General features: G+C 44.8%; 1 protein-coding gene across 1 annotated transcript in view; it reads left to right on the top strand.

Moving 5' to 3' along the window:
- The first annotated feature begins 6,423 nt into the window (after positions 1 to 6,423).
- The window catches only part of LOC126195358 (endoglucanase A-like), a 49,440-nt gene continuing 35,713 nt past the window's right edge, over positions 6,424 to 20,150 (top strand). Inside the window, exons 1-2 of the mRNA XM_049933937.1 lie at positions 6,424 to 6,573; positions 17,552 to 17,719. Of these exons, the coding sequence (XP_049789894.1) occupies positions 6,522 to 6,573; positions 17,552 to 17,719 (220 nt within the window). The 5' untranslated portion in view covers positions 6,424 to 6,521. The remainder of the gene's footprint in view (positions 6,574 to 17,551; positions 17,720 to 20,150) is intronic.

Here is a 20,150-nt window from a genome sequence, read left to right as displayed (position 1 = left end):
TTGTGATGCGCTCGGGTGCCTCCATTTCTGTGGCTCTCCTGGTCACTGTTCACAAATTGTCACTAACATAGCAATAACTTGTGAACACGATCACAAACAGTTCTGTAGTGCAGTGGACAAGATGGCAGTCGAAACACAGCAGGTTTCGAATTCCAGAATGAGATTTTCACTCTGCAGCGGAGTGTGCGCTGATATGAAACTTCCTGGCAGATTAAAACTGTGTGCCGGACCGGGACTCGAACTCGAGACCTTTGCCTTTCGCGGGCAAGTGCTCTACCACCTGAGCTACCCAAGAACGACTCACGCCCCGTCCTCACAGCTTTACTTCCGCCAGTACCTCGTCTCCTACCTTCCAAACTTTACAGAGTGTAGTGTCGGCAGACTTGCCAACACTACGCACACTAATTGAAAGAGGCGGCCAAGATGCACGCGCTAACTCACGAAGGATGGAGTGAGGTCTGAAACAGGAGACTTAATGAATGTGATAAAGAAAATACGTATCTTTGGAATATACTTAACTTTTAATACATCCTTGTATACATCGTTCTTGATGAGACATCTGGAGATTGTGGCGATACAAGTGACTCTTTATATACAAGCTATTTAAGGCTAATGGCGCCTTGCTAAGTCGTAGCCATTAACTTAGCTGAAGGCTATTCTAACTGTCTCTCGGCAAATGAGAGAAATGGCTTCGTCCGTATAGTCGCTAGCAACGTCGCTGTACAACTGGGGCGAGTTCTCGTACGTCTCTCGAGACCTGCCGTGTGGTGGCGCTCGATCTGCGATCACACAGTGGCGACACGCGGGTCCGACATGTACTAATTGACCGCGGCCGATTTAAGCTACCACCTAGCAAGTGTGGTGTCTGGCAGTGACACCACACAGAGCTTGTGTAAAGTTTGGAAGGTAGGAGACGAGGTATTGGCGGAAGTAAAGCTGTGAGGACGGGGCGTGAGTCTTGCTTGGGTAGCTCAGTTGGTAGAGCACTTGCCCGCGGAAGGAAAAGGTCCCGAGTTCGAGTCTCGGTCCGGCACACAGTTTTAATCTGCCAGGAAGTTTCAGGTTTCGAATTGATTATCAATTTGTCGATCTATGTGCTGTTGTACCACATAGATCGAGAAATCGTTAGTCAAATCGAAGCCAGCTGTATTGCGACCGCCATCTTGCCCACTGCACTACAGAACTACGATATTAATAAGTGGATTTTAAGACCGTGGCAAGACATGGGCAATTTGAGCGGAGGTGTCCACTCTCATTACATATAAAACGGCTCTCTTCTTGTCCTGTGATAAGCTATATGTACCCAGTATCCACACACCTGCAGATGAGAGAGGATATTCTGTCTTACCACCATGCCCACGAATCGAACGCTAGACCGCTACGGTCGCAGGTTCGAATCCTGCCCTGGGCATGGATGTGTGTGATGTCCTTAGGTTAGTTAGGTTTGAGTAGTTCTACGTTCTGTGGGACTGATGACATCAGATGTTGAGTCCCATAGTGCTCAGAGCCATGTGAACCATTTAAACCAATCGAACGCTAGTATAAACTTCTAAACGATAATGAGCGGACCAGCGTTCCCCTTGTATGTTCCCAAACGGAAGCAGGAAGGTCTTGAGGAAAAGTCATCAACTTTGAGCAGAAGGTTAAACAGCCTGAAATTCGCATATTCTACCTTGATATCTTCCGGAATAGCCACACTTTGAGAACCATCGCGAGGAGTAAAAGGAACCTGTTGTCCGTGCCGCAAAAGGAGCCTGTCAATCTGAAGTGGGTCTAGGAACATGACATAAAACACATACGATTCCGAATCGTCGTAAACCGTGTGAACCTCTTTCGAAGTTACACTGATCGTATCTACAAGACGATCATGAATTCCTAACGGACTTGACTGCATATACCGCTTGGACTTCTCAAAACTAAAACTGGAAATGTCTGTACATGGCATGTTCCTGTGAGCCATGGACGCTGCGTCAGATTGAGCCGAACACGAGACGCTGAGAGACAAACAACGATGCGCCATATTACGCACAAGGATTCACACGACACTAAGGAAAAATAAGGAAACTCTCGCTGTGCACATTAGAGGCGAGAACAGGAAGAACCTACTCATCCGACGAGCGAAGGGAGATGCGTTTAGTCAACGGTCTCAGAATCTGGACTTCATTAAGAGGATCTATTTCAGTATTAATTTCAGGTGGTTGAATATTTTCCAGAATTTTTGAAGTTTCAACAGAATTTAGATTTTTACTTCTTCCTAGCAAAGCAGAGCACTTTTAGTGCCAAGAGGATTTATATTCTGTAAGATATTTCCTTCTTTCATTTTTTTTTATTTTAAATAAAAAAGAAGATTTCGGTTCAGTTTCATATTCAAAAAATTATTTCTCAGTAAGACACCATGAACCTGTAAATAACTTCATCGCCATATACAAGATCTTGAATTTCATTCTGAGACACCGCTTCACAAGAAGACCGTTCGTTTTCACATTTAGGAACTCTTGTCATTATGAGAACGAAGGGGCAGTCCTACTTATCCCACATTACAAGCTTGTGCAGACAGAAGTGTACATCAAAAAACCTGGAGCAAGTAAGGCTATTTTGACGAGCTAAGGCCAGGATAAGGGGAGGATGGAAATTCTTACAAAGCAAACGCCGTATTGATAGGCGTTTTACTTGTTTTGTACCACCGCCTGAGAGTTTTGCAAGTATCTTCTAGCACATGGAGACATCATATAAATGGAACACGGGAAAAAATTGTGATTTGGTGTTCAAAACGCGGCGTTTGCCGTAGGTCAATTACATTTTATTTTAAAATGTTAGTTATCTGCTGGAAACCACTGTTTCGGAAGGAAAAGGATCGAATAGGCTATGGTATCGAACATTCTGAAAAAAGAATAATGAATGAACATTCCTTGTATAGAAAACTGTTCTCGTTAGCAACATAGCATATGTCTACAGATGCTGAAGTTTACTTTGAAAGTAACGATGGCATTTTGGTCATTAGTTTTAAAGCGAAATCGATAGCAATATATACCACGTAATTAGCACTTAGTTTAATTTCCCCTTTACAGATTCAACTAGGTGTTTTTTGAACCTTGTGACAGTTTCCATTCAGAATGGTAACATGTATCCGTGAGGCAGAGAAGCAGCTGAAGGAGTTGAAAGCTAATGTCACCAGGTCCGGATGGAATCCAAGTTCGGTTTCACAAAGAATGCTGCCCGACATTGGACCCTTACTTAGCTTATATTTATAGCGAATCACTCGCCCTGTGCAAAGTCCCACTCGACTGGAAAGAAGCGCAGGTGACTCCTGTGTATAAGAATGGTAATAAACGGATCCGCAAAATTACAGACGAATTTCATTTACATTGGTTTGCTGCAGAATACTTGAACATATTCTCAGTTCGAATATAATAAATTTCCTTGAGGCAGAAAAGGTTCTGTCCACGAATCAGATAGGTTTTCGAAAGTATCGCTCAGCTTGCCCATTTCTTATATCATATCCTGCGAACGATGGATGAAGGGCAACATGCAGATTCCATATTCCTAGACTGCGAAATGTGTTTGACACGGTGCTCTACTGCAGACTGTTACCGAAGGTACGAACATACGGAACACATCCCCAGGTATGGGAGTGACTCGAAAACTTATTAAGTAATAGAACCCAGTAGCCCGCCCGGTTGACCGTGCGGTCTAACGCACTGCTTTCCGGGCGGGAAGGAGCGCCTGGTCCCCGGCACGAATCCGCCAAGCGGATTTGTGTCGGGGTCCGGTGAACCGGCCAGTCTATGGATGGTTTGTAGGCGGTTTTCCATCTGCCTCGGCGAATGCGGGCTGGTTCCCCTTATTCCGCCTCAGTTACACTATCTCGGCGATTGCTGCGCAAACAAGTTCTCCACGTACGCGTACACCACCATTACTCTACCACGCAAACATAGGGGTTACACTCGCCTGGTATGAGACGTTCCCTGGGGGAGGGGGGTCCTCCGGGGGCCGAACCGCAAAGTAACCCTGGGTTCGGTGTGGGGCGGCGGAGGGGTGAAGTGGACTGCGGAAGTCTTCGTGGGGTTGTGGACCACTGCGGCTGCGGCGGGGACGGAGCCTCTCCGTCGTTTCTAGGTCCCCGGTTAACATGCAATACATACAATGCAATAGAACCCAGTACGTTGTTCTCGAAGGCGAGTGTTTATCAGACAGAGACAAGGGTATCGGCAGGAGTGCCCCTGGAAAGTGTGACAAGACCGCAATTTTTCTCCATTTACAGTGGAACCCGGCTATAACCACATTCAAAGGACCTTGATAATTACGTTGTTTCAAACAAGTGTCGTTGTAACCGAGATTCGTATTTTCATTCTCTTGCGGTGGGAAATGGAAAAGATCAAATTTGTTTAGCCTTGTTTTATTTTACATACAGTGTTCACTCTTAAGCTTACATGAATACAGTATATACAGCAATATATCGAATACTCACCAGGCTTCTTTACTCGGGAGTGAGGTAATTAGTTATTTTAATCTGGTGTCTGTTTGTCCAACACACACATTCTAGATTACGTTCTACGAGGTGTGGCTAGAAAAAAACCGGACTAGTACTGGTGAAACAATAAAACGAATGCAATAAGGCTGAAAGTCGCGTGGCCTGTCACGTGACTCTCGCTCCGCCTACTGCTCGAGTTTCATCTGCCTCCTGCACTCAGTCTGCCCGTGGCGTCTGTTTTAAGTAGTTGACGTTTTGTCTGTGCGTCGGAAAATGTTGAGTGTACAGAAAGAACAGCGTGTTAACATCTAAATTTTGTTTCAAACTCGGAAAATCTGCAAGTGAAACGTTTGTAATGTTACAACAAGTGTACGGCGATGATTGTTTATCGCGAACACAAGTGTTTGAGTGGTTTAAACGATTTAAAGATGGCCGCGAAGACACCAGTGATGACACTCGCACTGGCAGACCATTGTCAGCAAAAACTGATGCAAACATTGAAAAAAACGGTAAACTTGTTCGACACTTTCCTTGTCAACTCCTGTTAACTCAGACACTGCTCTGATTGTTAAACGGCGATCTTGTCGAACAAGTTTACCGATTTTTTCAATGTTTGCATCAGTTTTTGCTGACAATGGTCTGCCAGTGCGAGTGTCATCACTGGTGTCTTCGCGGCCATCTTTAAATCGTTTAAACCACTCAAACACTTGTGTTCGCGATAAACAATCATCGCCGTACACTTGTTGTAACATTACAAACGTTTCACTTGCAGATTTTCCGAGTTTGAAACAAAATTTGATGTTAACACGCTGTTCTTTCTGTACACTCAACATTTTCCGACGCACAGACAAAACGTCAACTACTTAAAACAGACGCCACGGGCAGACTGAGTGCAGGAGGCAGATGAAACTCGAGCAGTAGGCGGAGCGAGAGTCACGTGACAGGTCACGCGACTTTCAGCCTTATTGCATTCGTTTTATTGTTTCACCAGTACTAGTCCGGTTTTTTTCTAGCCACACCTCGTATGTTCATTATTTCATTTGGAGTTTCAGTGCTCTCTCATCTATCTTCATAGAACATGCTCACAGTTCTAATGGCTTCTAAAGGGTAACTCACAATGGGAACAGACTCTTTATTTCTTCCTTCTCCATCTTCTTCATGTCCCTCGCTCACTCCATGGTCATTGTGGCCCTGATTCTTCACTTCATTTTCAATTTCGTCTTCAGTTTGCGCTTCGGTTGAAACAAGGTCATCACCTAATGTTGCATACATTGCATAGTCGCACTGATTGGAAACATAACAGTAGATTTCTGGCAGCAATGCAGATAACAGCAGACATTACGCTGTTCACAAGAAATGTCACGAGGAAAACAAAATGCCAGGAGTACGAGTAATATCAAGGTACTGACTGATTAAAATAGAACTTCGAATAGAAGACACAAAACCTTATGTTGTAAATAGGTGGCATAGCGGTTTGAAACTGGGAGTCAGTGGGTTCAGAGGCCTGGTGTTACACAACTGTGACTGGCTGTCGTCTCTGCAGGGATCAGCCGTGGCTCTGGGACAGCTGTTACCGGCAAAACCCACTGCTGTTTCCAGATGACGTCACCTGCGTGCGCAGACGGTCCTCTGACACACTCACGCAACAGCGTCAGCTGTCGCTTGTGGCGTGACGAGAATGTCCAACTGAAGAGCAGGGAACAAGAGCCGCAAAGGAATACGAAACACACTGTCTCGTGTCGTGCTAGAGAGGTGTGGTCTGATGATGTGGTTCTCGGAAGCCGCCTTGTAGGGTGCTACGTGTCCAAAACAAACATGTTATGTAACTGCCGCCTCCCACCTGCCTGTATTATGAACACAGCATTCCGATGAATGTAGCGGTGGCCATAACCACGCATGTGACAAAGCGAATTGGCGCTAGATACGGTAAACACATGTGTTCACTAACAAAGTGCTCTGTGTTAACAAATATGGATCGTTACACGGAACCGCCAATAAGTGAATATATATACGGGCCCTCTCGGGGTCGTTTTTGAGTTAGGCTACAATCATGGCTCGTTTCACTGCTGTATCACTGCTGACGTTGGTCGGCGTCGCATACGGTAAGTTACTTATGTATCTGTTCTCTCGCTATGTTATAGTCGAAGCTGTTGTAAAATGTTTCGTGAACTCATTTGTGATATCCCCCCGCCATGTGGAATGTGTCGATTTGTATACAAAACTAATTAATTTTAAGTTACTAAATACATATACATAAACACTTGCGATCTCTCACGTTTTCTCACAGTGATTGATTGACGGTGTGCTTTTTTTGTAAAAATACACCATCATACTGACCATCTGTGTACTGTGTTTTTTTTCTGTTTCTATACTATACCTTATGTAGGTTTCAAATATTATGTATTACAAAGATAAATAGGTGCCACAGTCCTACTTCCATGAAAGATGCTCTCTCCAACGTAAGATATACACTAAAGTGCCAAACAAACTGGTATAGACATGCGTGTTCAAATACAGAGATATCTAAACAGGCAGAATACGGCCTTCCGATCGGCAGCACTCATATAACACAACAAGTGTCTGGCGCAGTTGTTAGATCGGTTACTGCTGCTACAATGGCAGACTATCAAGATTTAAGTGAGTTTTAACGTCGTGTTATAGTCCGTGCACGAGCTCTGGGTCACAGCATCTTCGAGATAGCGATGAAGTGGGGATTTTACCGTACGTCAATTTCGCGAGTGTACCCTGAAAACCACGAATTCGTTAAATCATCAAATCTCCGACATCGCTGCCGCCGGAAAAAGACCCTGCAAGAACGGGACCAACGACGACTGAAGAGAACCGTTTAACATGACAGAAGAGCAAATCTACCGCAAACTGCTGCGGATTTCAGTGTTGGGCCATCAACGTCAGAGTGCGAATCATTCGAGGAAACATCATCGAAATGGACTTTAGGAGCCTAAGGCCCACTCGTGTATCCTTGATGACTGCGCGATACAAACCTTTACGCCTCGCCTGGGCCCGTCAACACCAATATTTGACTGTTGTTGACTGAAAACATGTTGCCTGGTCGGACGAGTCGCGTTTCAAATTGTACCGAGCGGATGGACGTGTACGGGTATTGAGACAAGCTCATGAATCCATGAACCCTGCTTGTCATCAGGACACTGTTCAAACTGGCGGATGCTCTGTAGTGGTGTGGTACGTGTGCAGTTGGAGTAATATGGGACTCCTGAGTGTCTAGGTACGACTCTGACAGGTGATACGTAAGTAAGCATCCTATCTTATCACCTGGATCCATTCGTGACAATTGTGCATTCTGACGGACCTGGTCAATTCCAGCAGCACAATGCGACACCTCACACTTTCAGAATTGTTACAGAGTGGCTCCAGGAACACTCTTCTGAGTTTAAAGACTTCCAGCGGCCACCTGATTCCACAGTCATGAACGTTATTGAGCACATCTGGAGTGCCTTGCAACGTGCTGTTCGGAAGAGCTCTCCACCCCCTTGAATTCTTACGGATATGTAGACAGCCCTGCAGAATTCATGGTGTTAGTTACCTCCAGCACTACTTCAGACATTAGTCGAGTCGATGCCACGTCGTATTGTGCACTTATTCGTGCTAGCTGCGGCGCTACATGATATTACGCAGGTTTACCGGTTTCTTTGTCTCTTCCGTGTATATTAAGATATTAATGGTTCGATTATCAGGAGTTGATAATGTTTATTAGTAGCACTAATTGCGCTCGAAGACGGTGCAATATGTTTCTGTCTCCACTTTTTACACCTCTTTAGGAGTCTTTCAGTATTAAGCATTTAACAGGAATAACTTTTTTAAAAATATTGTTATCTTTACTTAGTTGCTGTGGAACCTTACGACACTGATCTTATGGTATCTGTATATTCATTACGGCCAGAATTATAGGTAATCAGTTTTACAAACTTTATTCTTTCTCGATTACTATAAGAATGCAGTAGTGACAAATATTCCTGGATTTGTTGGTAGAGATATTGAAATGTTATTTCGTGAATTGTGGACACCGTCCTGAAACGTAGTTTTTACAAGGGTTATTCTGTTATCCGCTTTTGATTCTGTGAATCGGGCTCTTGATTTGAAAAAGAGATATATTACCTGAGACAAATTTCCTGAGAAGCAGTAGCACGTATACGCAGTTCTTTGAAAAGGCTTTTGTGGGACGTTCCTGGGAGCTACGTCCACGTCATCGTGAACTTGCACGGCCACATTCACGTTTCGTTTGCAGCCGGCTGTACAGGGTGGATCGCCCGGTTGTTTCGTCAGCGCACCTCTCCCTGCCGATGTTCAGCAGAGCGCGTAATCACTTACGTGCCCTGTATTTTTGCGTCTTCCGTGTTGGCTGTCTCATTCAGGTACAACAGATTATCACATAAACCACTGTGCTCTTAATGTCATGGGTATTTATCGAAATGTCCTTGCTTCTGAGCCGGTCAAAAACTCTTGCTGTTCGTCCACTTATGATGGCAGCTAATTTACTGTTCTAGCGTTCGTCATGCGCTACGCAGTGCACAACAAACAGTGCATTTGGTGTATGAAAATATTTTGAGACAGGGTGAAAACTAGATAAAATATCCTAGCTTCTTCCACACATCAGATGTATGTAAACGAAAATACTCTTGTCCGTCCTCTCCAGGAGTTTTGCTACGCTTTATGGTATAATTTCCAGACGGTACTGACGGGGGATATCGGAAACGTTCAAAGAAGGGATTTCATTTTGTATCGTCGCTCAGTAAGGGAGAGAGAGGGTGCAAGGCAATTGGGCTGACAGTCATTAAAACAAAGGCATTTTTCCTTGGGGCTGGATATTTTGACGAAGTTTCAATTACGAGCTATTTCTTCCCCAAAAGTGGAAGGAAATCAGAGCTTGCAAGGAAAGGTTTAGGTGTTCGTTTTTTCCACGCACTATTAGAGAATGGAACGGTAGAGAAATAGCTTGCAAGTGGTTCGATAAACCCTCTGCCAAATACTAAACTAAAATTTGCTGAGCAATCATGTACATGTAACTGGAGATATAGAAGCTCTCCATAAACTCATATTTCTCAGAGCATCCTGTGATAATACGTGAAGCTTACTGAAGTTGAGTACATCATTTGATCAGTCGCGGTAAGATGAACCCAGAGAGGTGGCGGATTGGTAAAAGACTATGACTTGTTTCATCTACTATTTCAAAATTCAAGAAATAAGAAATGTCGTAAACGTTGTCATAAATAAACTTTGAAATACTGCAGGTAATTTTATTGGCACGACCGCCGGTGTACATAATCGAGAGGAGAAATTTCGAATGATGAATGTACAACTGAAAAAATGTTTTAGAAATGTAATTCACTCATTATCTTGGATATTTTGTAACTGCAATAATAACCGAATAACTGTTTGATTACAATCTTTATTTATTTTATTCGAGTTAACTAGACAAAGAAATACGTAACTTAGCACAATTTTGACGCTAAAATATTCTGGAACGACTAACATGGACTTCATCTCAGTGTAGATTAATATCAGACTTAGCACTGAACTTACGTAAAAGAATAATAATTTTGGGATGTGGTGGCATAGTATGATGGGAATAATTAAATCTGGAAGGTAGGAGACGAGGTACTGTGCGAGCTAACATCCCATACATGTTCGGACTCATTTGTCTAGGGGTTGAACCGCACGTGTCGCATTACACGCCCTAAATTAGACACCTGTGACCCTTTGGTGAAATTTTCTGGCTGATGACAAGTTTGCGAAATACATAGTTAACATAACATATAGTAACAGTAGTAATAATAGCGGGAACTAAATTAAAGACGCATAAATGATGTAGGCCACACAGTTGCGATTTGGTTGGAATAATGTTTAGTTAGAAAGCAAACTAATAGCGAAAGTGGACGCATTTAGAGTTACTGTTACACTCGAGCGCATATCCTTTTGACACAGTTCAAGCATTCAAAATCTCATTGCGAAACACAATACTCCCATGTTCACACGAAAAGTTGAGTTCACTCCAGGTGCGCTGCTGCTCACCGCTCAGAGACTAAGTCCCGCGATTACACACAACGCGAAATTTTCTATGTCGTTTCACTTCCTAGATACCTAAAGGCCGACTATCCACTTTTGCGTCTCAATCCGAACTGTTCCCTTTGGTGTCTCGACATGAGCTGTACCTCTCTGCCCGTCTCCGGCCATGTTTCACTTTAACAGTAAATCCCAAACTACACTCCTGGAAATGGAAAAAAGAACACATTGACACCGGTGTGTCAGACCCACCATACTTGCTCCGGACACTGCGAGAGGGCTGTACAAGCAATGATCACACGCACGGCACAGCGGACACACCAGGAACCGCGGTGTTGGCCGTCGAATAGCGCTAGCTGCGCAGCATTTGTGCACTGCCGCCGTCAGTGTCAGCCAGTTTGCCGTGGCATACGGAGCTCCATCGCAGTCTTTAACACTGGTAGCATGCCGCGACAGCGTGGACGTGAACCGTATGTGCAGTTGACGGACTTTGAGCGAGGGCGTATAGTGGGCATGCGGGAGGCCGGGTGGACGTACCGCCGAATTGCTCAACACGTGGGGCGTGAGGTCTCCACAGTACATCGATGTTGTCGCCAGTGGTCGGCGGAAGGTGCACGTGCCCGTCGACCTGGGACCGGACCGCAGCGACGCACGGATGCACGCCAAGACCGTAGGATCCTACGCAGTGCCGTAGGGGACCGCACCGCCACTTCCCAGCAAATTAGGGACTCTGTTGCTCCTGGGGTATCGGCGAGGACCATTCGCAACCGTCTCCATGAAGCTGGGCTACGGTCCCGCACACCGGTAGGCCGTCTTCCGCTCACGCCCCAACATCGTGCAGCCCGCCTCCAGTGGTGTCGCGACAGGCGTGAATGGGGGGACGAATGGAGACGTGTCGTCTTCAGCGATGAGAGTCGCTTCTGCCTTGGTGCCAATGATGGTCGTATGCGTGTTTGGCGCCGTGCAGGTGAGCGCCACAATCAGGACTGCATACGACCGAGGCACACAGGGCCAACACCCGGCATCATGGTGTGGGGAGCGATCTCCTATACTGGCCGTACACCACTGGTGATCGTCGAGGGGACACTGAATAGTGCACGGTACATCCAAACCGTCATCGAACCCATCGTTCTACCATTCCTAGACCGGCAAGGGAACTTGCTGTTCCAACAGGACAATGCACGTCCGCATGTATCCCGTGCCACCCAACGTGCTCTAGAAGGTGTAAGTCAACTACCCTGGCCAGCAAGATCTCCGGATCTGTCCCCCATTGAGCATGTTTGGGACTGGATGAAGCGTCGTCTCACGCGGTCTGCACGTCCAGCACGAACGCTGGTCCAACTGAGGCGCCAGGTGGAAATGGCATGGCAAGCCGTTCCACAGGACTACATCCAGCATCTCTACGATCGTCTCCATGGGAGAATAGCAGCCTGCGTTGCTGCGAAAGGTGGATATACACTGTACTAGTGCCGACATTGTGCATGGTCTTTTGCCTGTGTCTATGTGCCTGTGGTTCTGTCAGTGTGATCATGTGATGTATCTGACCCCAGGAATGTGTCAATAAAGTTTCCCCTTCCTGGGACAATGAATTCACGGTGTTCTTATTTCAATTTCCAGGAGTGTATTATAGATATGATCAATATTCAAGTTTCATTGGGATCACCATGAAAATTTATGGAGGATGGCAGATTAAAATTACTGTGGCTTCATTCCCTGCATTACTACAGAGTTAACTAGTTTTCATAAATGTTTCCTTTTATGGCCGAGCTTAGGTCCACCATATTTAACACTGCTACGTCTCCTTGGCCACAAACGTTTTCTACTGGGTTTCCCTATGACGTAGGTTCTCGTCTGTCTCACTCGCACACTACAGCGCTTAGGCCTCAATAGACAATAGACGTCTGTGAGTTTCCCCATCTCGTGGTGAATATGCGCCCTTTGTGGCATACGGTCCTGGACGATGCGGTTGGTTTCACAATTCCTGAAGGCTGACTCTTTCGGCCATACACTTAAATGAGAGCGAAACGCCCGTTACCTCACAACTGGCAGAATACAAGATGTGAGGACGGGGCGTTAGTCGTGTTTGGGTAGCTCAGTCGGTAGAACACCTCCGCGCGAAAGGCAAAAGGTTCTGATTTCGAGTCTCGGTCCGGTACATAGTTTTAATCTCCGAGGAAGTTTCGGGTTTCGAACGTAGTACTGCTAACCAGTTGTATAGTGAGCATTACCAGTTTTGACATAAAGACATCTACAGGTATGTTCATACTCCTTAAGCCATCGTGTGGCATATGACTAAGGGTACCTTGAGCATTACTGGTCATTTGCTTTCCTCTTGGACTCACAAACTGAGTTAATAATAACTGTCTATATGTCTGTGTATAGCCGGCCGTGGTGACCCAGCGGTTCTAGGCGCTTCATTCTGGAACCACGCGACCGCTACGGTCGCAGGTTCGAATCCTGCCGCGGGCATGGATGTGTGTGATATCCATAGGTTAGTTAGGTTTAAGTAGTTCTAAGTTCTAGGGGACTGATGACCTCAGATGTTAAGTCCCATAGTGCTCAGAGCCTTTTTTTTGTCTCTGTATAAAGCATAATTCGTCTTATCCCGACACGGAATGTGCGTTGGCGACAGCAAAAAAATGGTTCAAATGGCTCTGAGCACTATGAGACTTAACTGCTGAGGTCATTAGTGCCCTAGAACTTAGAACTACTTAAACCTAACTAACCTAAGGACGTCACACACATCCATGCCCGAGGCAGGATTCGAACCTGCGACCGTAGTGGTCGTGCGGTTCCAGTCTGAAGCGCCTAGAACCGCTCGGTCACTACGGCCGGCTGGCGACAACAGAATCGATCGCTGTGCAGTCAACTTCAAATGTTGGTTCTCTAAATTTCCTCCGTAGTATTTCAAGGAAGGAACGTCGTTTTCTCTCCAGGGCCTCCCATTCGAGTTCAAGAAGCATGTGCGTAATGCTCGCATGTTCATCGAACCTGTCGGCAGCAAATCTAGCGGACAGCCTCCGAATTGATTCGATGTTTTGTTTTAATTCGACCCTGTTGGTATTGCAAACACTCGATCAGCATTCAAGAATGAGTTCTGCCAATGATCTACATGCGGTCTTCTTTATAGACGAGTTGCACTTTACTGATGTTCTCTCAATAAACCGCCGTCGACCATTCACCTTCCCTGCTACCGTCGTTAACATTCATTTCCGATTGCTTTGCAACGTTACGCCTGGATGTTTAATCGATGGGATGGCGTACAGCAGCCAACTATCTATTCTGTATTCAGAAATAATGGGACTGTTTTTCTTACTCATCTGCATTAACTTACATCTTTTACATTTAGAACAAGGTGTCACCCATCACAACAGCTAGCAGATTTGTCCAGGTCACCCTGTATCCTCCTACAACGACGCCTTTCCGGATACAACAGACGTCAGCAAACAGACGCAGATTGCTGGACACGCTGTCCGTTACGCAGACAAACTGACAATTTCAAGTCGGGAGACAGCAAGATAATAACTGAGATTTAGGAGGTGTGTAGTAAAACAAACAAATGCACCGGAAGGCAGATTAGAGTGGAAGAATGTAATGAAAATGAAATGAAGCTACACGAAAATGTAGTCAGGCGAATGTATGACAGACGAACTTACAGAATTTTTCTGCTGGATTCCAACAGACAAGAAATCGCCTAGATGACAATCTGATGTACGGTGGATTAATGAGATTAGAAAACATCCAGATGCCATACGCAAACAGCTGATGACCGGAAAGCATCGGAAGATCTAGAGCAGGGTGCCTACAGGCGTTATGGATATTTGTATCTCTGCGCGGGCACGATGTGCATACAGCTTGCTTTCTCTTACTCACGAACGTGACCGAAGACTGCTGACAATAACGATCGACAGCTGACGTTCGAGTTTGTAGTCACGTTATATTTTTAGAAGTACAGTATTCCTTTAGTTGTAGCAATTATTGTAGCAGGACAATGAAAACAGAAGATGTGCATAGTTTTTGCCAAGTGTAGCCTTCTTTGTGTTACACAATGCGACATCGAATGAAAAAGTAATAACATTTGGCTTATAACAATTCTGTTGTGAAGGAAAGCAGGTGAATTTTTTGTAGAGTGCATTTTTTTATGCACTAGCTCGTCACACAAGGCTTTCATGTCAACTATTAGAAATAGTGATGTTGTTTCCCTATGTTTATCGGTGAGGGAAATTTTATTTTTGATTTATTTCTCTGCGTGACCAACTCAAACTTCGTTCCATTTTCCTCTGAGCTTGAAAGTGCCGTTCTAGCTACGCTCGACAGAATTAAAGTCAAGTTCACTTTCAGATGACACTAGCCGACTAGAGAAAGCTCAAGTTCAATTGAGGCACAACACAGCGACAAAGAAACAAATAAAGAGTAATCTTTTCGCTTAGTAATGACATAATGACCATAGCAACGCCGCAAATAGCCATCCATGTAATAGGGGTTTCTCACTTAACTTGTAAATGATGGAATTAACTTTTTCTATACTACAATCTTCTTCTGAAGTTACAAGAATTTATACTGAAAAGTAAGGTTTTTCCAAGTGCGAGAAATGTTAGAAGGTACAATATGGTAATATACCTAGCAACAAACACTCTGTCGAAACTTGAACGCAGTGAAATTGAGAAAGTCTTGTCGATACTGTATATAATAGCCTGTTACATTGTTACCCTGCTACACACCAACAAGCAGAAAGTGACATTAAATTAAGTCCAAATATTATCAAAAACCAATTAAAAGTTAAATATGTATTGAAACAAAAAATATTGGAAACCAACACAACTTTCCATTTTCAAGACAAATAAAATTATTAACACTTGAAAGAAACTCAATCGATTTAAATATCACGTGCTTCATGGTAAAGGAACTTCTTCCTTCTCAAGGTACAGAATGGTACACGACCGAAAAAGTGTGGCTTATCCATCCACATGTTACGTAACTAGTTTTAAAAATATACGGAATTTTACTTTCCATAAGACGTTGTAGTCGTAGAATTAAAAATATCTTTAAAATAACTTTAATATGATACATAGCACTTAGATGTTTTTAATTCGAAATATTTACAAATGGTGCACAAAACGTAACTTCACGTCTCACAACGACGAAAATAGTTGAAAGTGCCGGCAACTGCTTGTGGCGGTCTGTAGAGTGTATCCCTTCAGGTGATTCTAAAACCGGTCACTAGGTTCAAGCACCGATGAGGTAACATCATGTGTTACTAGGATCAGCATTCTCAATGTACAACACTAGCGCTCACATGTTCTAGCTATTCTTCTCTCTACTTAAACGATTTTGTACATTTTGCTCAGTGAGTGACTTTCAAAAAGGTTTTATGTAGGTATACTGCCTCTGGCTCAACCACCACCTAGTAACGTGTAAATTTTAAAAATATAAACTTTCATGGTCTGAAGTATCGTATTTATTAAAATATTCTGGGTTATTATGCCATGGTCGGATGAATCTCATACTGAAACCCAACGCTGCGTCCCCATCTGCGCAGGACTCCCTCAATGGCGCTTGTAGCTTCTTTGAATGTTCGAAGGGCACTCTACTACGCTACTAATTGAAATTAATCAAAATCACGTACGATTTTACAAAGATTTCAGCTGAACTCACGGGCTTAGAGATGCATAGATTAGAAACACATACCTCTGGCAACGTGCTACAAAACAAGATAAACAGAAGTAGGCCTACTACACTAAATGTTTGCTAACTATTGCATGTGGCGAGTCACACTGCTTGCTAAAAACCGAAATTGATCTTCCAAAGGGCACACCCGTCAAATAAAAATACTCACGCATCCAAAAAGTACTCGTCTACATCTATCGCGGGAAACCAATGTTGTGGAAGACTCATAACATGCGACCGGATATCTTAGACGAAGAGGGATTGATTGCAAGAATCTAATGATGTTTATAAATAGGGTAATGAGATACTTGACTGGTCATATCGCTAAACAAGAAAACCGGTGGTGGTATTTATTGATCCATGTATCGTGTAAACGTGGATACGGCACATGTAGTGGTATTAGAGCTTAAGAAGAAATCAGTTTATGTGATCGCTCGAAGCTTGTTGACACCAGTGCCTACCAATTTAAATTATATATTACAGCACTGAGGATGGTCACTAAGTGACCGAAAATCGATTTTGCGGTTAATAAAACAAAAAAAGACGACAAATGCTGTCTCTCCTTCCAAGTATATCCATTATCTGGTCGTGGTGCACGGGACACTCCATGGAGTCGCCAATCAAGAAAAATCGCAATTCATACTCACTGTAGTTTACAGGACTGTACGGACAGACAGCAAGGGCCGTATACAGTAGTAGGAATCATTCCTGTACATGACTGAAGAATTTTAGGAAAATCACGGAAACCTAAATAACAATGGTGAAATTAAGATTAGTGTGTCCATCCTTCCGAATACCAGGCCAGTTTAAAAACTATGTAACCTCATTCGGTTTATTGATAGTGTACAATAATGTTCCTACAATGAAGTTATTTAATAATGTAAAAACTAGTGCTACATGGTTCATTCATTTCTCAGCACCAGTCACTGCATACACTACACACACTATAAGCTGGCATCACGACAATAACTCCGATATTTGCGTTCCACAGCTTTCCGCTTGCTTGCATGAAAAACTGGGTCTGTATCCATCCATGCTCACCAAGTACTTGTGTTAGGAAAAGGATAAAATGCTTGTATTATCCACTGTAGAGGTTTGGCCTGTATTTTCCAGAGAAAGGGAGAGAGATAGAGAAAAGAACAACATAATCTAAATATATTTTTTGAAATGACGGTACTGTGTAATTTTTATTTATTTGCGTTATATTCCCTACCAAACGGCTACCCTGTATCAAATAAACAATCCCCACAATGTAGGATATGCGTGATAGTTCTTCAGTGCATAAAAACTCGCAGAGTCGTGTAGCGTAACGTTAGTACAGCTAAGGTTAACAAGATTCGTTCATCCTAACAACAACTGTCATATCTTTTACAGGTGCGACATACAACTACACCGAAGTTATCTATAAGTCGCTGCTATTCTACCAAGCCCAGCGTTCAGGAAAGCTGACCGGCATGGACCCTCTGGTATCCTGGCGCAAGGATTCGTGCCTTGACGACAAAGGAATCTTCGGCGAGGACCTCACGCAAGGTTACTTCGACGGTGAGTTTATAAAATACTCACAAATTGTACGCACGTAATAGCAATGGTTAGCGTTTATTCACAAACGTAGCCGTTTTTCATGTTAATTAAGCATTGGCTTTCCTAAAAATTGTGTAGCAATTTTTGTACATCATCAATTCGTTTTGAGAGAATCACTCTCCGTACATCATAAAAAAGCAAGAGAGAAAATTGAAAATTCTGAAGTTTGATGCAACGAGAGGAAGCTGTGAAGAGTCGCGACTGCATCATATTCAAAGTAAATACACTCCTGGAAATTGAAATAAGAACACCGTGAATTCATTGTCCCAGGAAGGGGAAACTTTATTGACACATTCCTGGGGTCAGATACATCACATGATCACACTGACAGAACCACAGGCACATAGACACAGGCAACAGAGCATGCACAAAGTCGGCACTAGTACAGTGTATATCCACCTTTCGCAGCAATGCAGGCTGCTATTCTCCCATGGAGACAATCGTAGAGATGCTGGATGTAGTCCTGTGTAACGGCTTGCCATGCCATTTCCACCTGGCGCCTCAGTTGGACCAGCGTTCGTGCTGGACGTGCAGACCGCGTGAGACGACGCTTCATCCAGTCCCAAACATGCTCAATGGGGGACAGATCCGGAGATCTTGCTGGCCAGGGTAGTTGACTTACACCTTCTAGAGCACGTTGGGTGGCACGGGATACATGCGGACGTGCATTGTCCTGTTGGAACAGCAACTTCCCTTGCCGGTCTAGGAATGGTAGAACGATGGGTTCGATGACGGTTTGGATGTACCGTGCACTATTCAGTGTCCCCTCGACGATCACCAGTGGTGTACGGCCAGTGTAGGAGATCGCTCTCCACACCATGATGCCGGGTGTTGGCCCTGTGTGCCTCGGTCGTATGCAGTCCTGATTGTGGCGCTCACCTGCACGGCGCCAAACACGCATACGACCATCATTGGCACCAAGGCAGAAGCGACTCTCATCGCTGAAGATGACACGTCTCCATTCGTCCCTCCATTCACGCCTGTCGCGACACCACTGGAGGCGGGCTGCACGATGTTGGGGCGTGAGCGGAAGACGGCCTAACGGTGTGCGGGACCGTAGCCCAGCTTCATGGAGACGGTTGCGAATGGTCCTCGCCGATACCCCGGGAGCAACAGTGTCCCAAATTTGCTGGGAAGTGGCGGTGCGGTCCCCTACGGCACTGCGTGGGATCCTACGGTCTTGGCGTGCATCCGTGCGTCGCTGCGGTCCGGTCCCAGGTCGACGGGCACGTGCACCTTCCGCCGACCACTGGCGACAACATCGATGTACTGTGGAGACCTCACGCCCCACGTGTTGAGCAATTCGGCGGTACGTCCACCCGGCCTCCCGCATGCCCACTATACGCCCTCGCTCAAAGTGCGTCAACTGCACATACGGTTCACGTCCACGCTGTTGCGGCATGCTACCAGTGTTAAAGACTGCGATGGAGCTCCGTATGCCACGGCAAACTGGCTGACACTGACGGCGGCGGTGCACAAATGCTGCGCAGCTAGCGCCATTCGATGGCCAACACCGCGGTTCCTGGTGTGTCCGCTGTGCCGTGCGTGTGATCATTGCTTGTACAGCCCTCTCGCAGTGTCCGGAGCAAGTATGGTGGGTCTGACACACCGGTGTCAATGTGTTCTTTTTTCCATTTCCAGGAGTGTAGAATAGTATAAGGAATGTAAATGGTAGAAGATATTACAAGCTGCACTGAACGACACAGACTACTGCGATATGGACATCTTAGATGGAAGCAGGAGGAAAACTAACCTCTCAAAATACTTGTATTTGTCCCTTCTGAAAGATAAGGATGAGGACTACCTAGGAAACCATGGGGACGAGGAGAGAAGGAATCTATGAAGACAGCTGAAGCACGTATATGTACGTAACGGAGACTTTCTTCGTGTTATACGCAATAAACTACAGCCACTGTAAGATCTGTGAAAAAAAAGAAGAGGTGAAAAGTTTCCACAGGACATTGTAATGGTTCAAATGGTTCAAATGGCTCTGAGCACTATGGGACTCAACTTCTGAGGTCATTAGTCCCCTAGAACTTAGAACTAGTTAAACCTAACTAACCTAAGGACATCACAAATATCCATGCCCGAGGCAGGATTCGAACCTGCGACCGTAGCGGTCTTGCGGTTCCAGACTGCAGCGCCTTTAACCGCACGGGCACTTCGGCCGGCGACATTGTAATTTTGAGGCACGTCTAGTGAAGTGAAATGGAAAGAAGATAGGGATTTCTGGTCACATGACTCTAGGTAATTTCAACAGCAGCAGAAAACGCAGTGACAGTTGTAAGATTCATAATGAAGACAGAGAGTGAGTTACTGTGAATACTTCAATGATAGTTTTGCTCTCATGAGAATCGACAACAAATCGACGCTGACAACAATAGTTCATGTA

The sequence above is a fragment of the Schistocerca nitens genome, chromosome 7 (assembly GCF_023898315.1).
Source record: "Schistocerca nitens isolate TAMUIC-IGC-003100 chromosome 7, iqSchNite1.1, whole genome shotgun sequence".
NCBI classification, from domain to species: domain Eukaryota; kingdom Metazoa; phylum Arthropoda; class Insecta; order Orthoptera; family Acrididae; genus Schistocerca; species Schistocerca nitens.
This window is presented reverse-complemented; position numbering and strand designations above follow the sequence as displayed.